This window comes from Lemur catta, chromosome 19 (assembly GCF_020740605.2).
Source record: "Lemur catta isolate mLemCat1 chromosome 19, mLemCat1.pri, whole genome shotgun sequence".
Classification (NCBI taxonomy): domain Eukaryota; kingdom Metazoa; phylum Chordata; class Mammalia; order Primates; family Lemuridae; genus Lemur; species Lemur catta.
The window spans coordinates 3,614,545-3,630,986 of record NC_059146.1 but is presented as its reverse complement, the minus strand read 5'-3'; the positions used below and the strand labels follow the sequence as shown (position 1 = coordinate 3,630,986).

Here is a 16,442-nt window from a genome sequence, read left to right as displayed (position 1 = left end):
TTTGATGACGTTGAATGGGCATTTATGCCCCAACATATGTTGGATATATGCTTAAGAGAAGACTTGCTGGGCCTTAGGGTATGCACATACTTAGATTTAGTAGATTCAGTCAATTTTCCTAAGAGCTTATGCCAAATTATACTCCTATCAACAAAGTATAAGAGTTCCAGTTGCTCCATACCTTTGCCCTTGCCAATGTTTAGTATTCTAGTTCTTGTTGGGGGTTTTTTTGTTGTTTTTCATTTTTTTTTTTACATTTTAGCCAGTCTGGAGAGTGTGTAGCAGTATCTTATTATGATCTAAATTTGCATTTCTCTGATGATTAACTTCTATTTTGATTCACTTGGTTTAGTGGCCATTGGAATAGTCTCTTTATGGGAGAATACTCCATTCAAACTTTTTACCCTTAAAAAGTTGGGTTATATGTCTTTTCTAATTTATTTATTTATATTCAGAATAGGAATTTTTGTTGGCTATGTTTCAGAAATACCTTCTCCCAGTCTATGCCTTAACTCTTTACTGTCTCAGTGGGGTATTTTTGATGAACAGTTTTATGAAGTGTAACTTATCAATATTTTCCTTTATGGTTATATTCTGTTGAATAAATCTACACCAGTTCCAAGGTCATGAATATATCCTCTCGTGTTACCTTTCAAACCCACCGGCTACAGGGATGCTTTGGACAGTTGGTACAAGGGGCTGTCAGCCTTCACAGTTCTTTTAGATGCATGATTCTTAAGGTCCAGCAGATGGTGATGTTGCTATACAAAAAGTAGATGCTAAAAATAAGCTTTGATACTTTTCAAAAGAGGACTATTTTAAAAAGTTATTTTTTTTTCTTGAGTAGTATGAGAAATGTAGAGTAAAAAAATTAGCTTCATATATACTCTTAGATGTATGTGGGTTAGAATTCTAACATTGAACATGTTTGTTAGACAAATTGATCAGACTTTTCCCTAAGGAGAGGGGGCATCAAAGAAGAAAAGCCCTTTTGGGGTGGACTGCGAATAGTAAAAGGAGCTGAAATGGGGGAAAGAGGGTATCACAAGTGGTATTTCCCTTACAAGTTTACTCACCAGGACAAAAACAGACTGGAGATATAAACATTTTAGGTCCCAGGTCTAGTTTTGGTAGGTTTAGTTTTAAAAAGTGCAGAAATGTGTTTCATCATGGCTGTCTTCAGTAAGAAAGAGTGTGTATTGCTATCCACAATTTGTTGTATTTTCATTCATCTCCAAGTAAGTCAAGTTTGTATTTTAAACCTTGAGTTACATGTTTAAGCCGCAATCTGAGTATTAAAAATGGTTCCAGATCCTCTCTGCTCATTGATTAATTTTTTTAACGTCTTTGTGAAATAGGATCTAGATAATTCCTAAAGTTTTCTAGCTCTAAAATTTTAACATTATTTTCCCTCCTTGTATATGGATGTTTTACTTTTCCAGAAAAGTGGGAGATAGATCCGTCTGAGTTGGCCTTTATAAAGGAGATTGGGAGCGGTCAGTTTGGGGTGGTCCACTTGGGTGAATGGCGAGCGCATGTCCAGGTAGCTATCAAGGCCATCAACGAAGGCTCCATGTCTGAAGAGGACTTCATTGAAGAAGCTAAAGTGATGATGTAAGTATAAACAATGCCCAGATAAGTATCACACGATGTCCCGGTATCAGAAAGAACATGGGCTTTGGAGTCAGACGTACCTGGATTTGGGCCCCAACTCTGCCCAAGCTAGTTGTATAACCTAGGCACATTATCTGACCTCTGTGTGACCTGGGCGAGTTCTCTCACATCTCCAAGCCTTGATTTCCACATCTGTAAAATGGGGTAACAGTATCTACCTCACTGGATCAATGAGTGAATTAAATGAGATAATCTGTGAAAGTGACAAGTGTGTCCTTTTCAGCTCAATAGGAGGTGCTTCATAAGTGCTCTTTTTTTTTTTTTTTCCTTTTTCCAGAAGCAAAAATGTTGGTTTTGTGTTGGTACTGTTATACCACTCATCTTTTGAAAGGGCATCTCCCAGTGGCCAAACATATTTAATGTTTTTGTAGGAATAAAGTATTCGTTTTCAGAGAATTTAAGAAAGCTGAGCTTTAAAAGAAGTGGCTCTTTGTAGACCGTTGGACACTGTTCTTAACTTCTGTGATTTCCTGGAACAACATTTTGACACCGTCCAAATGAACATGTGGAAGATGATGGTGAGAGAGAGGAGGAGGTGGAAAGAAGAGGGTGTTGCAGGATAGATTTTTGAGATAAGGTTATCAAGACTTGATGATAAATCGAATGGGTAGTGGAAGGACGCTGGAGGAACCAAGGTGACCCCAAGGTTTTGTGTGCACTATTAGGCAGAGGGTGGCACCATTTTCTCAGCTGGGAGAAGACTAAATAGGTTTTGGGGGAAAAAGAATCAAGAACTCTGCTTTGAACACGTTGGATTTGAGAGGCCTGTTATTAGATAGCCAGGTGTGACCATGTGGTCAGGTAAATGTATGAGTCTGGTGTTCAGGAGAAAGGTCAGTGTGGAGGGTGTTAATTTGAGAGTGATCATCAGAGATAATATTTAAAACCCTGAAACTTGATGCAATCCCTTAGGAAAGAGAATAATTAGGAAAGGAGAATTGGAGAAGCCTGCAAGGGGTCTGAGAATTCATTTAAAAATTCATATTTAGGCCGGGCACGGTGGCTCACGCCTGTAATCCTAGCACTCTGGGAGGCCGAGGCGGGTGGATCACTCGAGGTCAGGAGTTTGAGACCAGCCTGAACAAGAGCAAGACCCCGTCTCTACTAAAAATAGAAAGAAATTATCTGGACAACTAAAATTATATATAGAAAAAATTAGCCGGGCATGGTGGCACATGCCTGTAGTCCCAGCTACTCGGGAGGCTGAGGCAGGAGGATCGCTTGAGCCCAGGAGTTTGAGGTTGCTGTGAGCTAGGCTGACGCCACGGCACTCACTCTAGCCTGGGCAACAGAGCAAGATTCTGTCTCAAAAAAAAAAAAAAAATCATGTTTAAGTTTTTGAATGTCTCTCTTCTCCCATGAGCTGGAGTGTTTCCAAAAACCAGTTTTATGGGAATGTGTCAATAATCACTCATATACATTAAGGTATTATAAATAATCTTCCTGAGTCTCTCATTTTATTTTACCTTTAAGAATGAAAAGAAGACGAGGTAACTTTTCAAGATAGTTTGAAAGGTATGACTAACAGAGAATTGGCTTCTTATACATCTTCTAAAATTACAACCCTTAATTTGAATATTATTTTTCATGATGCCTAGTTGGCATAAAAGGCCTTTAGAGGTTGAATATTACATTCCGCAGAGGAAACAATAAGCTTTTGAAGTCTAGATGACTGCAAAGTTCCGGGTATGTTTTAGTAGGCATCATGCAGGACTGTGTGTGTGAGCAGGTGTGCATGATTACTAAATACAAAGCCAGCTTTCACGTTGGTAAGTGTTTTTTAGTCTCCAACTTAATGTAAAGGTTTCTTTTTAAATGGCTTCATTCTTTAGAATTTAATTTTCTTTTTTTATGTGCATCAATCACTCTTTTCTCCCTCCTGTCTGTCCGGAAGTTTTCGTCTGCACAGCTGCAGTTAGGAAAGTTGGGATTCAAGGAACATGAAGGAACTGTGAGACCCGGGCAGGGAGAAACAGCAATGAGCAAGCCAAAGGCTTGCAAAGTGAAGAGGAGAAAAATGGAATTCTGACAAGTAGAATACGGGGCACGTAATGTTCTGTATCCACCTTGACTTTGGAAGTACTGCTTAAATTCTTTTTTTAAATTTCAGAGTATTATGGGAGTACACATGTTTTGGTTACGTGAATTGCCCCTGTGCCATTTGAGTCAAAGTTATAAGTGTGCCCATCACCAAGATAGCATGCCCTGTATCCGTCGGGTGTGAATTTACCCATCCCCTCCTCCCCGCTCCCCGCAGCTTGGTTTCCGCTGAGTTTTACTATCATATTTGCTCATGAGTGTTGATTGATTAGTTCCAGTTTAATAGTGAGTACATGTGGTGTTTGTTTTTCCATTCTTGTGATACTTCACTTAGTAGAATGGTCTCCAGCTCCAACCAGGATAATACAAGAGGTGCTAGTTCACCATTTTTTATGGCTCAGTAGTACTCCATCGTACACATATACCACAATTTATTAATCCACTCATATATTGATGGGCACTTGGATTGTTTCCACATCTTTGCGATTGTGAATTGTGCTGATATAAACATTCGAGTGCAAGTGTCTTTTTTTATAAATTCTTAGCCCCACTTCTCGGTGCATAAAGTGGCAAGGAAATTGCTCTACTTTCTCTGTGGTTGGGTTGATTTTTATCTTAATCTGATAATGAAAACGAGGTATAGATGGTAAATAGGACCAGCCGTGTTCAAATATTAATAGTAAGATGCAAAAACGATGCTGATCACGGGTATATGTTTTTTGTCAACAGGAAATTATCTCATTCGAAGCTAGTGCAGCTTTACGGGGTGTGTACACAGCGGAAGCCCCTTTACATCGTGACGGAGTTTATGGAAAACGGCTGCCTGCTTCACTATCTCAGGGAGAGAAAAGGGAAGCTGAGGAAGGAGATGCTTCTGAGTGTGTGTCAGGATGTATGTGAGGGAATGGAATTTCTGGAGAGAAACTGCTATATTCATAGGGATTTAGTAAGTATGGTATAAAAATTCACTTACTATTTTGTGTATTATACCTCTATCCAGAAGGATATGATGATTGCTTTCAATATTTTCCATAGCATATCCTTTGACTTATTTTTTAAACATGTTCCTATTCATGCAATTTGTTGTGGAATGTAACTATTCTTTTTAATGGCCCATGGATGCTGTAGCCAAGTGAGGTTTTACTCAAAAATGCCTTGAGCTAATTAACCAGCTAACCAACCAACTAACTGAAACTGATTTACTTTCTTTTTCCCTCTCCCACCCTTCCTTCTTCCTTCTCTTTTTTTCTTTCCTTCTTCCATTCATGTCCTGAGGGCCTGGTATATGCCGAGCTCTCTGCTACTCACTGGGATTGACAGTGAAGACCAAGTCCCAGCGGTTCTCACTCAGCGGGGAAAGTGCCCCCAGGTGACACACTGGGATTGACAGTGAAGACCAAGTCCCAGCGGTTCTCACTCAGCGGGGAAAGTGCCCCCAGGTGGAGGTGGTTCGGTCTCAACAATATTGCCAGAGCATTACTGGCATTACTGAGGAGACTACAAATGCTAAATTCTTCTTCTCTGTAATGCTCCGAACATTCCTATTTAAAATCATGATTATCTTGCCCCAAACCAAATGCTAATCGCGCTTCTTCCCTGTGCTGCTACTGCTCCTTGAGTAATGCTTTCTGTCCATTCCATGTTTATTCATACTATTCCTTTCATGTCCTTCCATGTCTCATTTCTAAATCTAAAAATTAACTCAAATGACAATTTGAGAATTCAATGAGAAATCCCTGATACTGTCACCTAGAAGTGACCCTGGGATTCCAGCACACGTGACCAAAGTGATCAGGAGGCATGGTTACATTGGCCTGACACTCATGGCATTTATTATTTACTGTTTCGTGTAATGTTTAATAGTTAATTGTTATGCCGTTTACACAAATACTGGAGTCTAAACTCTTTGAGATCAAGGCCTAGACTTCTGAGATGCAGCACAGTGACGAGAACACAGGCTGCAGAGCAGTGATTCTCAACCTTCACACTTTGGTGGGTGTTAGAATTACCTGGGAACTTTTAGAGAAATCGCAATACCCAGACCATACTTCAGACTGATTAAATCAGAATCTCTGGAGGTGGAATCCAGGCACCAATATTTAAAAAAAAATTCCCCTTGTGAGTCCCAGAGGTAGTGAAGGTTGAGAACCGCTGCTCTAGCACCAGACTACCTGGGTTGCAATCTTACCTGGGTTTCTCACTAGCTGGGTGACTTGGGCAAGCCAGTTAACCAGTCAAGTGGTATTAATTATAGCACTTCCCCATATGGGTTTGTTGGAGGATCGCATGAATTAGTAAACAGTGCCTGGCACAGAGACGAGCTCAGCAATGCTAACCATCTATTGCCATTAGAGCTAGGTCATAGTTTTTCTTCCCTCCTGGTGCATTCCCCGGAATCTAGCACCTCGGAGCTGTGAGCACGTCTTTGAATGGGTGCACACGGTGTCGGTTCCACCCAGCTCACTTTCCTCATCTCTGCAGGTTTGTCTTTCCTGATAAGGATCGGGGGACAGGTCTGGCCATTCTATTTGCTCAAGGTGGCTTTTCACATGTCCTCCTATCCTTGGTTTCTTCCTTGATCACTCATTTTCTTCTGTGTTCTATTTTTATTTGCCTACATGCCACTTAAAATATATCAGCTAACAATGAGTCCTTCTCCTGCCAAGGACTCTTCTTGTAATTTGGCTTTGAGATCATTGCTGGTACTTGCTGGCATCTTCCAAACTGGCTCCTTCTGGCTCACCGTTGCTAGTTCCTCGCCCTTGTTACTAGACTAATTGAACAACAAATTAGCTGAAAAGACAAAAGTTCTATTAAACAGTTGGCCTACATGAAGCTAAATAACCAAATCGATGATTTTCTTGACTAAGTTGCTGAAAATGGATTATTTTGGCATCAGATATGTTGTTTCTGCATTAGATAGTACCATATGTGGTTCACTGCGGTAATTTTAAGAAATATGAAATTATCGCTGTGAATAGTTATATTCAGTGAAATGTAAGTTTTAAAATATAATTTCTCAACTTTATTACTATTAGAGATCTCAAAGCTACAAAATGACTATGCCTTATGTCTCATGTATTTTGGGCTTTCTTCTTTTATTTATTGAGATAAGTAAAAAATATACACTAATTTTGTGTGCCAAGAGTCATAGTTTATCATCTCTTAGCTTGAATTAATCTTCATATTTATCAAGGATAATTCTTGAGAAAGATTAAACATTTTAAAAAGTAAAAATGTTAACATTTCTTTTTAATTTTTTTTTTTTACTTTGAATAACCATTAAAATCTGTAATGTGAGGGCAGACTACTGAATCATATATGCCATTGATAGATATATCACCATAGAAACAACCTGCCTGCCCACAAGGAGAGGTAGTGTGGGGCCCAAATAAACCAAGGAAAAGGAGAGCAGAAACTCTTGAAAGAAAAACTTGGATTCAAACTTGGATTCTTTTCTTCTTTCTGTAGGCGGCAAGGAACTGTTTGGTCAGTTCTACATGCATAGTAAAAATCTCGGATTTTGGAATGACGAGGTACATGATATGTATGTATACATATAACTTTTGTTTACTCCTGAAGGGAACCTTACCTTTGTCCACCGACAAACTGAAGATGCTGCTGGCTTTGCTCTTCCCCCTGAGGGAGGTGCTGGTGTGGTCGTATGACCTGCTGACCCACTTTGAATTTTAAGACATGTACCAATTTTAGGTGCGAGTGAAATTTACTGTGGGCCATGCTCATCTTCTTTCAGGTCACTATTACCTAAGGTCCCATTTGCCTAGGCGCATCATAGCCACTTGTTCTCTGGAATCTTTCTGCCCTTCCTGGAACTCTACCTGGCAAAGAGGGCACACGTTCTGTTTTGCTTTTGAATCCCTCCAACCTAACGTGGGAGTGGGAGCTTCTTTCCCTGCTCTGTGACCTGGCAGCCCTTATGGGGGACAAGGTACAGGACCCTAACTCAGCAACTCATTAATGCCTAGCACTTTTCCCCTTTCCTTCTACTTCCCCCCCTCCACCTAGCTCAAGGGATCTTTTTCTGGATGGATGGATGGTGGTGGTGGTGATCCATGATCCATTTTCCCAGTTATTTTGTTAATAACTCAGTCTTTCTCTGAAGAACCTAGACTTTAGAAACTTAAAACCTATAGAAAATGGCTTTTCCCCTTTTGTTTTCTATTATTCATTCTTAGGCGTAAGCCTAGCTCACAGCAACCTCAAACTCCTGGGCTTAAGCGATCCTACTGCCTCAGCCTCCCGGATAGCTGGGACTACAGGCATGTGCCACCATGCCCAGCTAATTTTTTCTATATATATTTTTAGTTGGCCAGATCATTTCTTTCTATTTTTAGTAGAGACGGGGTCTCGCTCTTGCTCAGGCTGGTTTCAAACTCCTGAGCTCAAATGATCCACCCGCCTCGGCCTCCCAGAGTGCTAGGATTATAGGCGTGAGCCACCGCGCCCGGCCACATCAACAGTATTATGTTCTGGCTGGGCACGGTGGCTCACACCTGTAATCCCAGCACTTTGGGAGGCCGAGGTGGGAGGATCGCTTGATCCCAGGAGTTCAAGGCTGCAGTGAGCTGTGATCATGCCACTGCATTCCAGCCTGGACAACAGAGTGAGACCCCATCTCTTAAAAAGAAAAGTATTATGTTTATATACTTTTATTTTCCACCCTTCTCTATGCCCCACCAAAAAATATGTCCATGGAAGAAAATATGGCATCCAACTTTGAATTCATTTTTTTCAATTATAAGAAGAGTGGTCATTTATTTATCTTTTATTTACTTTTTATAACCTTAGTTGTTAGAGCATTCAGCATGCTTCTTTAATAGAGTTAAGAGTTTGTCATAACCAATATAAATAGTGAGCCATATTTGGGACTGAAAAATTGTTATGAGTTTTGGAGACCCAAATAAAATAAACATAACTAAGACTTGGTTTGGGGAGGAAACGCTGTAATTTCACACTATGCTGACAAGAAGAGAAGGGGTGCAGAACATTTCCGGGGTAAAATGTTTTGTCTTTTAGCAACTCAGAATTAACTAGATGGATGTGAAGTAAATAGAAATGGGAGGTAATTAACACAACGTGCTTTGAATCTGATGGCTCAGGTACGTTCTGGATGATGAATATATCAGTTCTTCCGGAGCCAAGTTCCCAATCAAGTGGTCCCCTCCGGAAGTTTTCCATTTCAACAAGTACAGCAGTAAATCTGACGTCTGGTCATTTGGTGAGTGCATTTGCTGCTCATTTGGTGGAGCCTGATTTAATAAAATGGGCAGTATTTTAAACTTTGATTTCCTAATATGATGTAGCATTTTTAAAAAGTCTTTTTGTAACTGTGCTTTTTTCTTATGTGCTCTAACCACATCCCGACTGTCCTTGGCAACTGGTGTCTTACGTCTTCTTACATAAGTCTCTCTTTTGGATCTTTTCCTTCCGCAATGAGCACTTGCTATAAATCCATAACAAAGAGTCTACTGATCTGGAAAACAAACTTAGCCAACTTTTCCACGCCATAGAGGCTTGAAGGATAAATGATCTTACAGTGTCATTGACTTTCGGGTGTAATTAATAAACTTCATTGTCTAACTACTAAGCAGCTTGACCACTTTACAATTGTTTAGTTGATAACTTAAAACCTGGATTAAAAATGGTACCACCTCATTTACTTTGTTACCTTCCAATTTTGTGGAATTTAGACATAAGCTTCCTTGGGGTATGTCAATTGATATTTCTATTGGATAGTGTTCTTTATTGAGAAAGAGCCACTGTAGACCCATGTCCAGTGGAGTTTGTTTTTTGAGTTGATTTTCCAAAAAATGGCAATAAATGTGCAAATTGTATTGTCTACAATAAGGTTAAGCTTGTATCATTGGTTTCCTTAGCTCTCCTTGGACATGAGACGATTTCAGTAGCTCACATTTGAAGCTCTACTGGAGAGCAGTTAAGTTGTAAGACTACTTCTTAGAGACCACTGGATAGAAATACAGGACCTCTAATCCTAGCACTCTGGGAGGCCAAGGCTGAACGATCACTGGAGCTCAGGAGTTCGACCCCACCTCTACTAAAAATAGAAAAAATTAGCGGGGCGTGGTGATCCATGCCTATAGTCCCAGATACTCAGGAGGCTGAGGCAGGAAGATTGCTTGAGCCCAGGAGTCTGAGGTTGCAGTGAGCTATGATGATGCCACTGTAATCTACCTGGGGTGACAGAGACTCTGTCTATAAACAAACAAACAAACAAACCAACAAGGACCTCATCCAGTGGTTGCAGAACAATTAGAACTCCCTGAGTGTTACCCGATTACTTGTCTCTCTTTGTTACTGGACAGTGAGTTTATTGGGCATGTGGATGGTCTTGTTATATACAGAATCCTCTGGCCTTAGCATAGGCCTAGTGCCTCTAATTAATACTTAATAAGTATTTGTAGAATAAGTGAATAATTAAATAAATGCAATTTGGAAGTTCCCGAAGGAGTTTCACTAGTCAATCAATCAATGATTATTGAACACCTATTTAATATATAGACCTATTTAACATATAGATACTCTGGGGCTCTACCCAGCAGTCTCGTCTTCTAGTGGAACGAGGGGGACATATGCCACCTACTGGCTGGAAAACTCTTAGCCATGGCAGGCAGCAGGGACTCGCACAATTCTGCCATTTTCTATGGAATGGCAGAAAGGTTCATTGATTTCAGGGTGTGGGGACATGAGCCGTACTTAGAAATGAAAATGTTACCAGCATTGTATTTTAATAAGGAGGCAATCAAGACTAGTGGAAAAGGAAAGACATTGTTTTCACTTGGATTATTTTCAAGTTACAGACCTCTTCAAAAACCAAGGTGCATAACACCAAACCGGCCATTAAAAAAACAATTAAAAAAAATAAAATAAAAATTAAAAAAAACAAAAAACAAGGTGCTCATGGTCTGCTACCTAGAGAGAAGTGCTCCCATTCTGGGTGATTCTGACTCAAAGGCTGCAGCAGGAAAATAATGTGGTTCGAAACAGTTTTTGCAATTCCAAGTCACTATTTCTCTCTAATCCCTTGTTTTGTGCACTTTATTTGCAGGAGTTTTAATGTGGGAGGTTTTTACAGAAGGAAAAATGCCTTTTGAAAATAAGTCAAATTTGGAAGTCGTGGAAGCCATTTCTAAAGGCTTCAGGCTGTATCGCCCTCACCTGGCCCCGATGTGCATCTATGAAGTCATGTACAGCTGCTGGCACGAGGTAGGGGCCCCTACTTGCCTGCGAGGGCTGGCAGTCCCGGCATCTGAGAGCAGACCTCATTATCACAGACGTCACCCCAGGACTCCACCATGGCACAGAAAGGTGGCTGCGTCTTGGTAACGGTTCTGAGAGCCAGAAGTACTATTTCTATCTGAAACTCAGACTACAAAGCCATTAATCCATTTTGTTTTGAACAATGGCCTTTTATCTGAGGAATTCAGTGCCTTTCCCAGTTCTTACTTGTCTTAGATTGGTTCTTGAAGAAACTCTTGATGTTACTAAAACCTCAGCGATTAGCTGTTTTATTACCTTTAAGAACTAGTGGGTGGAAACCAAGGGTAGAGCCAGGTTTGTTAAACTTCCACAGTGAAAAAGAAGGATGGGGTTTCTATTTACTTCACTCTACTTTCATTTGCCTTGCTTTTTGAAGGCTAAAAGTATGGGTTTCATCTCTCTGGTGGCACTCAAGACTGAGATTAGACCAGAGTAGGCATGAAGGCAGAAAGTGTGCCAGGAACTTCCACTCAGGAAATGATCTCTTGGTAGCCCAGTTCTTGTTGAAATGCCAAACTTAAAAATAACGCCAGAGGGGTTTCTGTTCCCACCTCTGCCTTTTCTGGGCTCTGACTCAACACACCCCTGCCCTTCTTATCACACTCCCCTGTGACTTTTGAGAGCTTTGCTCTCTTTCCAGCTGACGGTTTCAGCCCAGAAAAATTGAAGCTTGGTGAGGATTTCCTCCCGGCTGAAAAAGGAAATCAGTTGATTTCCAATCCACAAACACTGGAAAATCCAATATTTCAAGAGCAATGTGGTTGTTCAGATTCCAGAGAAGCATTACATTTATAAAGGTCCCCAATGCATGAAAAATAATTTACATATGATTAACTGCTCCACAAGGAATCTTGAAAGACACAGAAAAGTGTTAAGTAAGCTGTTAGTAGCAAACAGGCTGTCTTAGGAGCATCTTTGCAATAACACTGTAGATAGCTCAGAAGCAGACATTGCGTATGAAACAATGTACATGTACATGTGCATAAATACTTGTTGAGTATCTGTGGAGATGGGACAGGGAAGAGGAGCAGTACATAGGATGCTGCCAGAAGGACCAAGTCAATGACATTAGTCTCAAATTGCAGTGCAAACATTGATTAATGTTTTGGTTATGTTGATTTGTTTGCAGAAGTTGCTTTTGCTATGGCTTTGCCCACGTGCTTAGGTGCCTGTAGATTCGAACCTGCTTATATTACTGTGGACAAACACATTTCACAGGCTCTACCCGCACAACCTCAGCCCCCTGAGAAAGCTCCGCCATTTATTCCTGGAGTCCCAATGAGGACTCTCGCTTGCGCTCACGTTGCCTTCTGCTCTGTCCTTTTCATTGACATCCTCTGTTTATAAGTCACCAAGGGGGACTAACCCTGCTGTCAGCAAGCCCTGTGAGAATGCGGCAGCTGGGCGTAGTTCTATCTCCCATGGATTTCAAAGACGCCAACAGTGCCATCTCTTCGGCCTCGTGGAGCCAGAGCCAAACCATGTCCCTTGGTGAAACAGGAAAAATGCTCCAATCCTTGGCTCGATAGCCAGGGATTCTGTTGACTGAGCCTTAAGACAACACAGCCTGTGCCCAGGATCTGCAAAGTCCTTCAGGAAAACATGCTTTCTGCTTTCTGGCTGAAATTCTTTCTACAGAGAGGCAGGTGTAGTAAACACCTGGGGCTGAGCGTGGGAGCCCGGCACTCTAGATCCCCTTCTCTTCCAGCTCCTCCTTTGCCTCATACGTGACAAGCCATCCAAATAGATGTCTGGGGAGGTCAGTCCTAGGGAACGTTCTGCTATGATGGAAATGTTCTATGTCTGCCCTGTCCAACATGGCAGCCCCCTCTGGCTATTGAGGACTTGCAGAGTGGCTAGCATGACAGAAGAACTGAATTTAAACATTTATTTCATTTTAATTACGTTAAATAGCCATCTGTGGCTAGGGTCTGCAGCTCTAGCCATTTTATTTTTGCAGTGCTCGTGACATTTCACATTCACGCCTTGCTCAACTGCCAATCATGCCGCGGTATGTCAACCAAGATATCTTTCTCTTCTTTTTTTTGGAGAACCAGCTTGGATCCAGGTGCCTGCCAGCAGGTTCCAGAGCTGGCATCTGAGGGAGTCTTAAGCCAAGCTGACCACCTCCATTTCCCTTTTCCAGAAACCTAAAGGCCGCCCTCCGTTCGCTGAGCTGCTGCGGACTCTCACCGAGATTGCAGAAACCTGGTGACCTGGAACAGAATGCCAACCCAGAGGGTCATCTTGCAAAACTGTCACAAAAGGAAATCCTGTGTGGGGTCTCTGATGGGGAATATCTTCCTTTAGAGTTGCTGACTCTTGAAAACAGTGCAAAGATCACAGGCTTTTAAAACTTTTAGAATTTAAGAATATTCTGACAATGGTTTTTCTACATGTGTGAGAGGGATTTCCAAACTCTTATTTTTCTGTAATATATTTCACATCTCGTATGTGAAGAAGGGAAAAGGATCCACGGTAGCTTTCACAGTGGCTGCTTTTTATGAGACTAGCTCCGAAAACATGAAAGCCTGATCCTTCACGAGGCTGAGGAAATTTCTTTGTTGAAGAGGAGTGACGTTCATCATTTCAGTGGTCCATGCATAGAAGATGAAAATAAATTCTGCCAATTCATGGAATAAAGAAGCCTCCCCTGAAGAATTTCATGCTTTTGAGCTGTATAGACCTTTATAGCAAATGAAGCTTTGTAAATGACATGAATGTGAGCATTCTGGAAATGTCTTTTGTAGTCTTCCTATATGTTATTTAACAAATTGTTTTTGTACATATTTGATTATTTTGGAAATGGTTTCTTGCATTCCAGTTTTAAACACTTGTAGGAGAGAACCAGAAGTTTGTCTTTGAACAGTTGTTGGTGACATTTCTGTTTCCAGTGATACCCACTATCAGGAAAATTCAGAACCTGATTTCAGTTCTGAGATTTTATACTTCATACATATGAGATACGACAATTTAAGAGTCCTTCTTTTGTCACAGTAGGTGCCTCCTGTACTTGTCAGGAAAATGACTTCTTCTTTCTAAAAGAGGAGGCAAAGCCAAGGTATCCAAATCCAACATCAAGCTCCATTATTTCTGAAGTCCAAGATTTTGAATTCAAGGTGAAACAGCCAGCAATCATAGTTAAATCTTAATTTTGCACGCACTGTTTGTAGGGATGATTGGAAACTGATCTTTCTCGTTCTGAGTGCTTCAGAAATACCACAGGAAGAAAGGAATTGCAGAAAGCATGCATGTCACTTCCGTAAGGGTGAACAACAGGAGCCTGTTATGTGTGTACTGTCCCAGCTGCGTCAGGGCCCTGGGGGAACATGCATTATCATCCTCATTAGAGTCTAAGTTGCTGGTTGTCAGTAATTGTGACTTTCAAATCACATTTTTCCCATTCCAAGAATGAAATCTTTCAATATCAATGATAATAAATGTTCCTTATTTCTAATGAGCCCGGGTCCTCTACTTCTGTCGGGAGCAGAGATCCCCCTCACGGAGTCCTCCCTGCTGGCAGGAGTGGCCTCGCTACACGGCCATTTCCCTTAGAGCTCAGCCTTGTTAGGCAGGGACCAAAGCTGCAGGTGGCAGATACAGGCCAGGAGGCTGGTTCCTAGGGGTGGGGAAGCAGGGACCGATTAGGGGAAGGACTGCAGGGAAATGCAGAGTACCCGATGTATGTCAATCACCTGGTAACATCCCTCGCCCCGGACCAGGCCAATAAAAGGAAACCACCTGGGAGTCCTTAATGTCTTTCTCCACTCGCGGAGACTGACCTGCTCCTCTCTTCGGAACACGCTCTCGCTTTGTAGAGCTCCCTCTTTCCTGCAATGAGAGCCGCTTGTGTGGAACTGCTTCCTGTCTGCAGTCACTCGGTCACTCCCTCCCACCTGCCTGCGTGTGAATCTTCCAAGCAAGGAGCCAAAGAAGCAGAACAACAGTCGCCAAGGGGCCGACCTGACAGCCTCCCACATAGCCTGGGGCCACGGCCCCATCCTCAGCGCTGCAGAGCTCGGGGCTTGACTGCTAAAAAAAATGATTTTGACACTTGTTGAGATGGTAAGGAAGGCTTTCTTCACGACTATTGCAGTAGGTGTCGAGACAGCTGCAGCTGGGGATTTCCAGCCAGAGTGAGGGGCCAGATGTGGAGTTAGTAAGAGGAGAGAGCAAGGGCAGGGGGACTCTCGTTTAACTGGCTTCACAGGACTCTGACTAAAGGCGGGCCAAGGGCTTCCATATTAAGGGTGGAGGATGAAGAATTTGATCAGATATCAAGGGTGGGGGAATTCTCGCTAAACTGACTTAGCAGGATTCTTGCTAAATCCAGGCCAAAGATGGGTCTGAGATGAGACCTGGTCACGAAGAAGCTCGGAGGAGGCCAACTGAAATTTGGTCAGGGAGGGAGTCTCTCTCACCACCCATCACATTAGCTGCCAGTCTCAGGGAAGCCAGCCTCTGCCCCCAGATCAGGAAATTCCTGTATTTCATCTCTAAGCACCAACTGCCACCCACGCTCCGGGTTAATTGTCCTCATTGGATCTAAATCTCACACACTATTTGTTTCCATCCTGGGAAGTTTGCGTGCTGCCAGGAGCACAGACCTTGAGCATCACAATCCTGCTTCTTTCTCCTGGGATGAGGGTGGAGAAGGAGACGCTTTATTATTTCCTGATGAAGTTCCAAACTTCCAAAAACCAAAACAAAATGCCTTTTACCAGTTAGTTGCTATTCCTTTAATAACTCAGCCAGTTCCTTTGCCCTTATTGTACCTGCGCTCTTTCCTTGTGTCTGTCTTGAACTGTGTTACCATGAAAACATCTTCTAGAGTATCTAGACACTAGCAACCCTTAGGGTCAAGGTGGGGGTGAAATGCTTTTCAGGCTTCTTAAGAAGGGGTCTGCGGTTTGGGCGAGAGGCAGGTTTCCCAACTCTCCCTTTGGAGAATCTTCATTCTGACTCTAGTTTCTCCAGAACCAAGGGTTCTTCCTCTAGCTCAAGCTCTGTCCGTCTCGGCAGTGTTCCCATTTGGGACGAGCTCTTGGCTGTAGGAGGATGTGCTATGTGTTGCAGGGTATTTAGCAGCATCTGTGGCCTTTACCCGCTAGATTCCAACACCTCTCCCCCGGCACTGACAACCAAAAATGTCTCTAGAACATTGCCAAATGTCTCTCCTGGGTGTCACAATAGAATCACCCCTGGTTGAGAACTACTGATTTATTAAGAGTCACAAAAGGTTTTTGATCTGGGTTTAAGGAGGTCAAATTTCCTCAAATTATTTTTTCTTAGCTGTGCAGACGACTTGTAGTTCCTCTTCTTTTTTGAGACAGAGTCACACTCTGTTGCCCGGGCTAGAGTGAGTGCCGTGGCGTCAGCCTAGCTCACAGCAGCCTCAAACTCCTGGGCTCAAGCGATCCTCCTGCCTC

General features: G+C 42.1%; 1 protein-coding gene across 3 annotated transcripts in view; it reads left to right on the top strand.

The window, feature by feature from the left end:
- TXK (TXK tyrosine kinase) overlaps nt 1-14,470 on the top strand; it is a 42,768-nt gene extending 28,298 nt beyond the window's left edge. For 2 of the 3 annotated variants that reach the window (XM_045532968.1, XM_045532969.1), the window contains 6 exons: nt 1,443-1,614; nt 4,444-4,660; nt 7,186-7,250; nt 8,835-8,953; nt 10,802-10,959; nt 13,160-14,470. In XM_045532968.1, coding sequence (XP_045388924.1) covers nt 1,443-1,614; nt 4,444-4,660; nt 7,186-7,250; nt 8,835-8,953; nt 10,802-10,959; nt 13,160-13,228 — 800 coding nt within the window. In that variant the 3' untranslated portion in view covers nt 13,229-14,470. Of the gene's footprint in view, nt 1-1,442; nt 1,615-4,443; nt 4,661-7,185; nt 7,251-8,834; nt 8,954-10,801; nt 10,960-13,159 lie in introns of those variants that run through there. The other variant, XM_045532971.1, reaches the window with a different exon arrangement.
- The last annotated feature ends 1,972 nt before the right edge of the window (nt 14,471-16,442 follow it).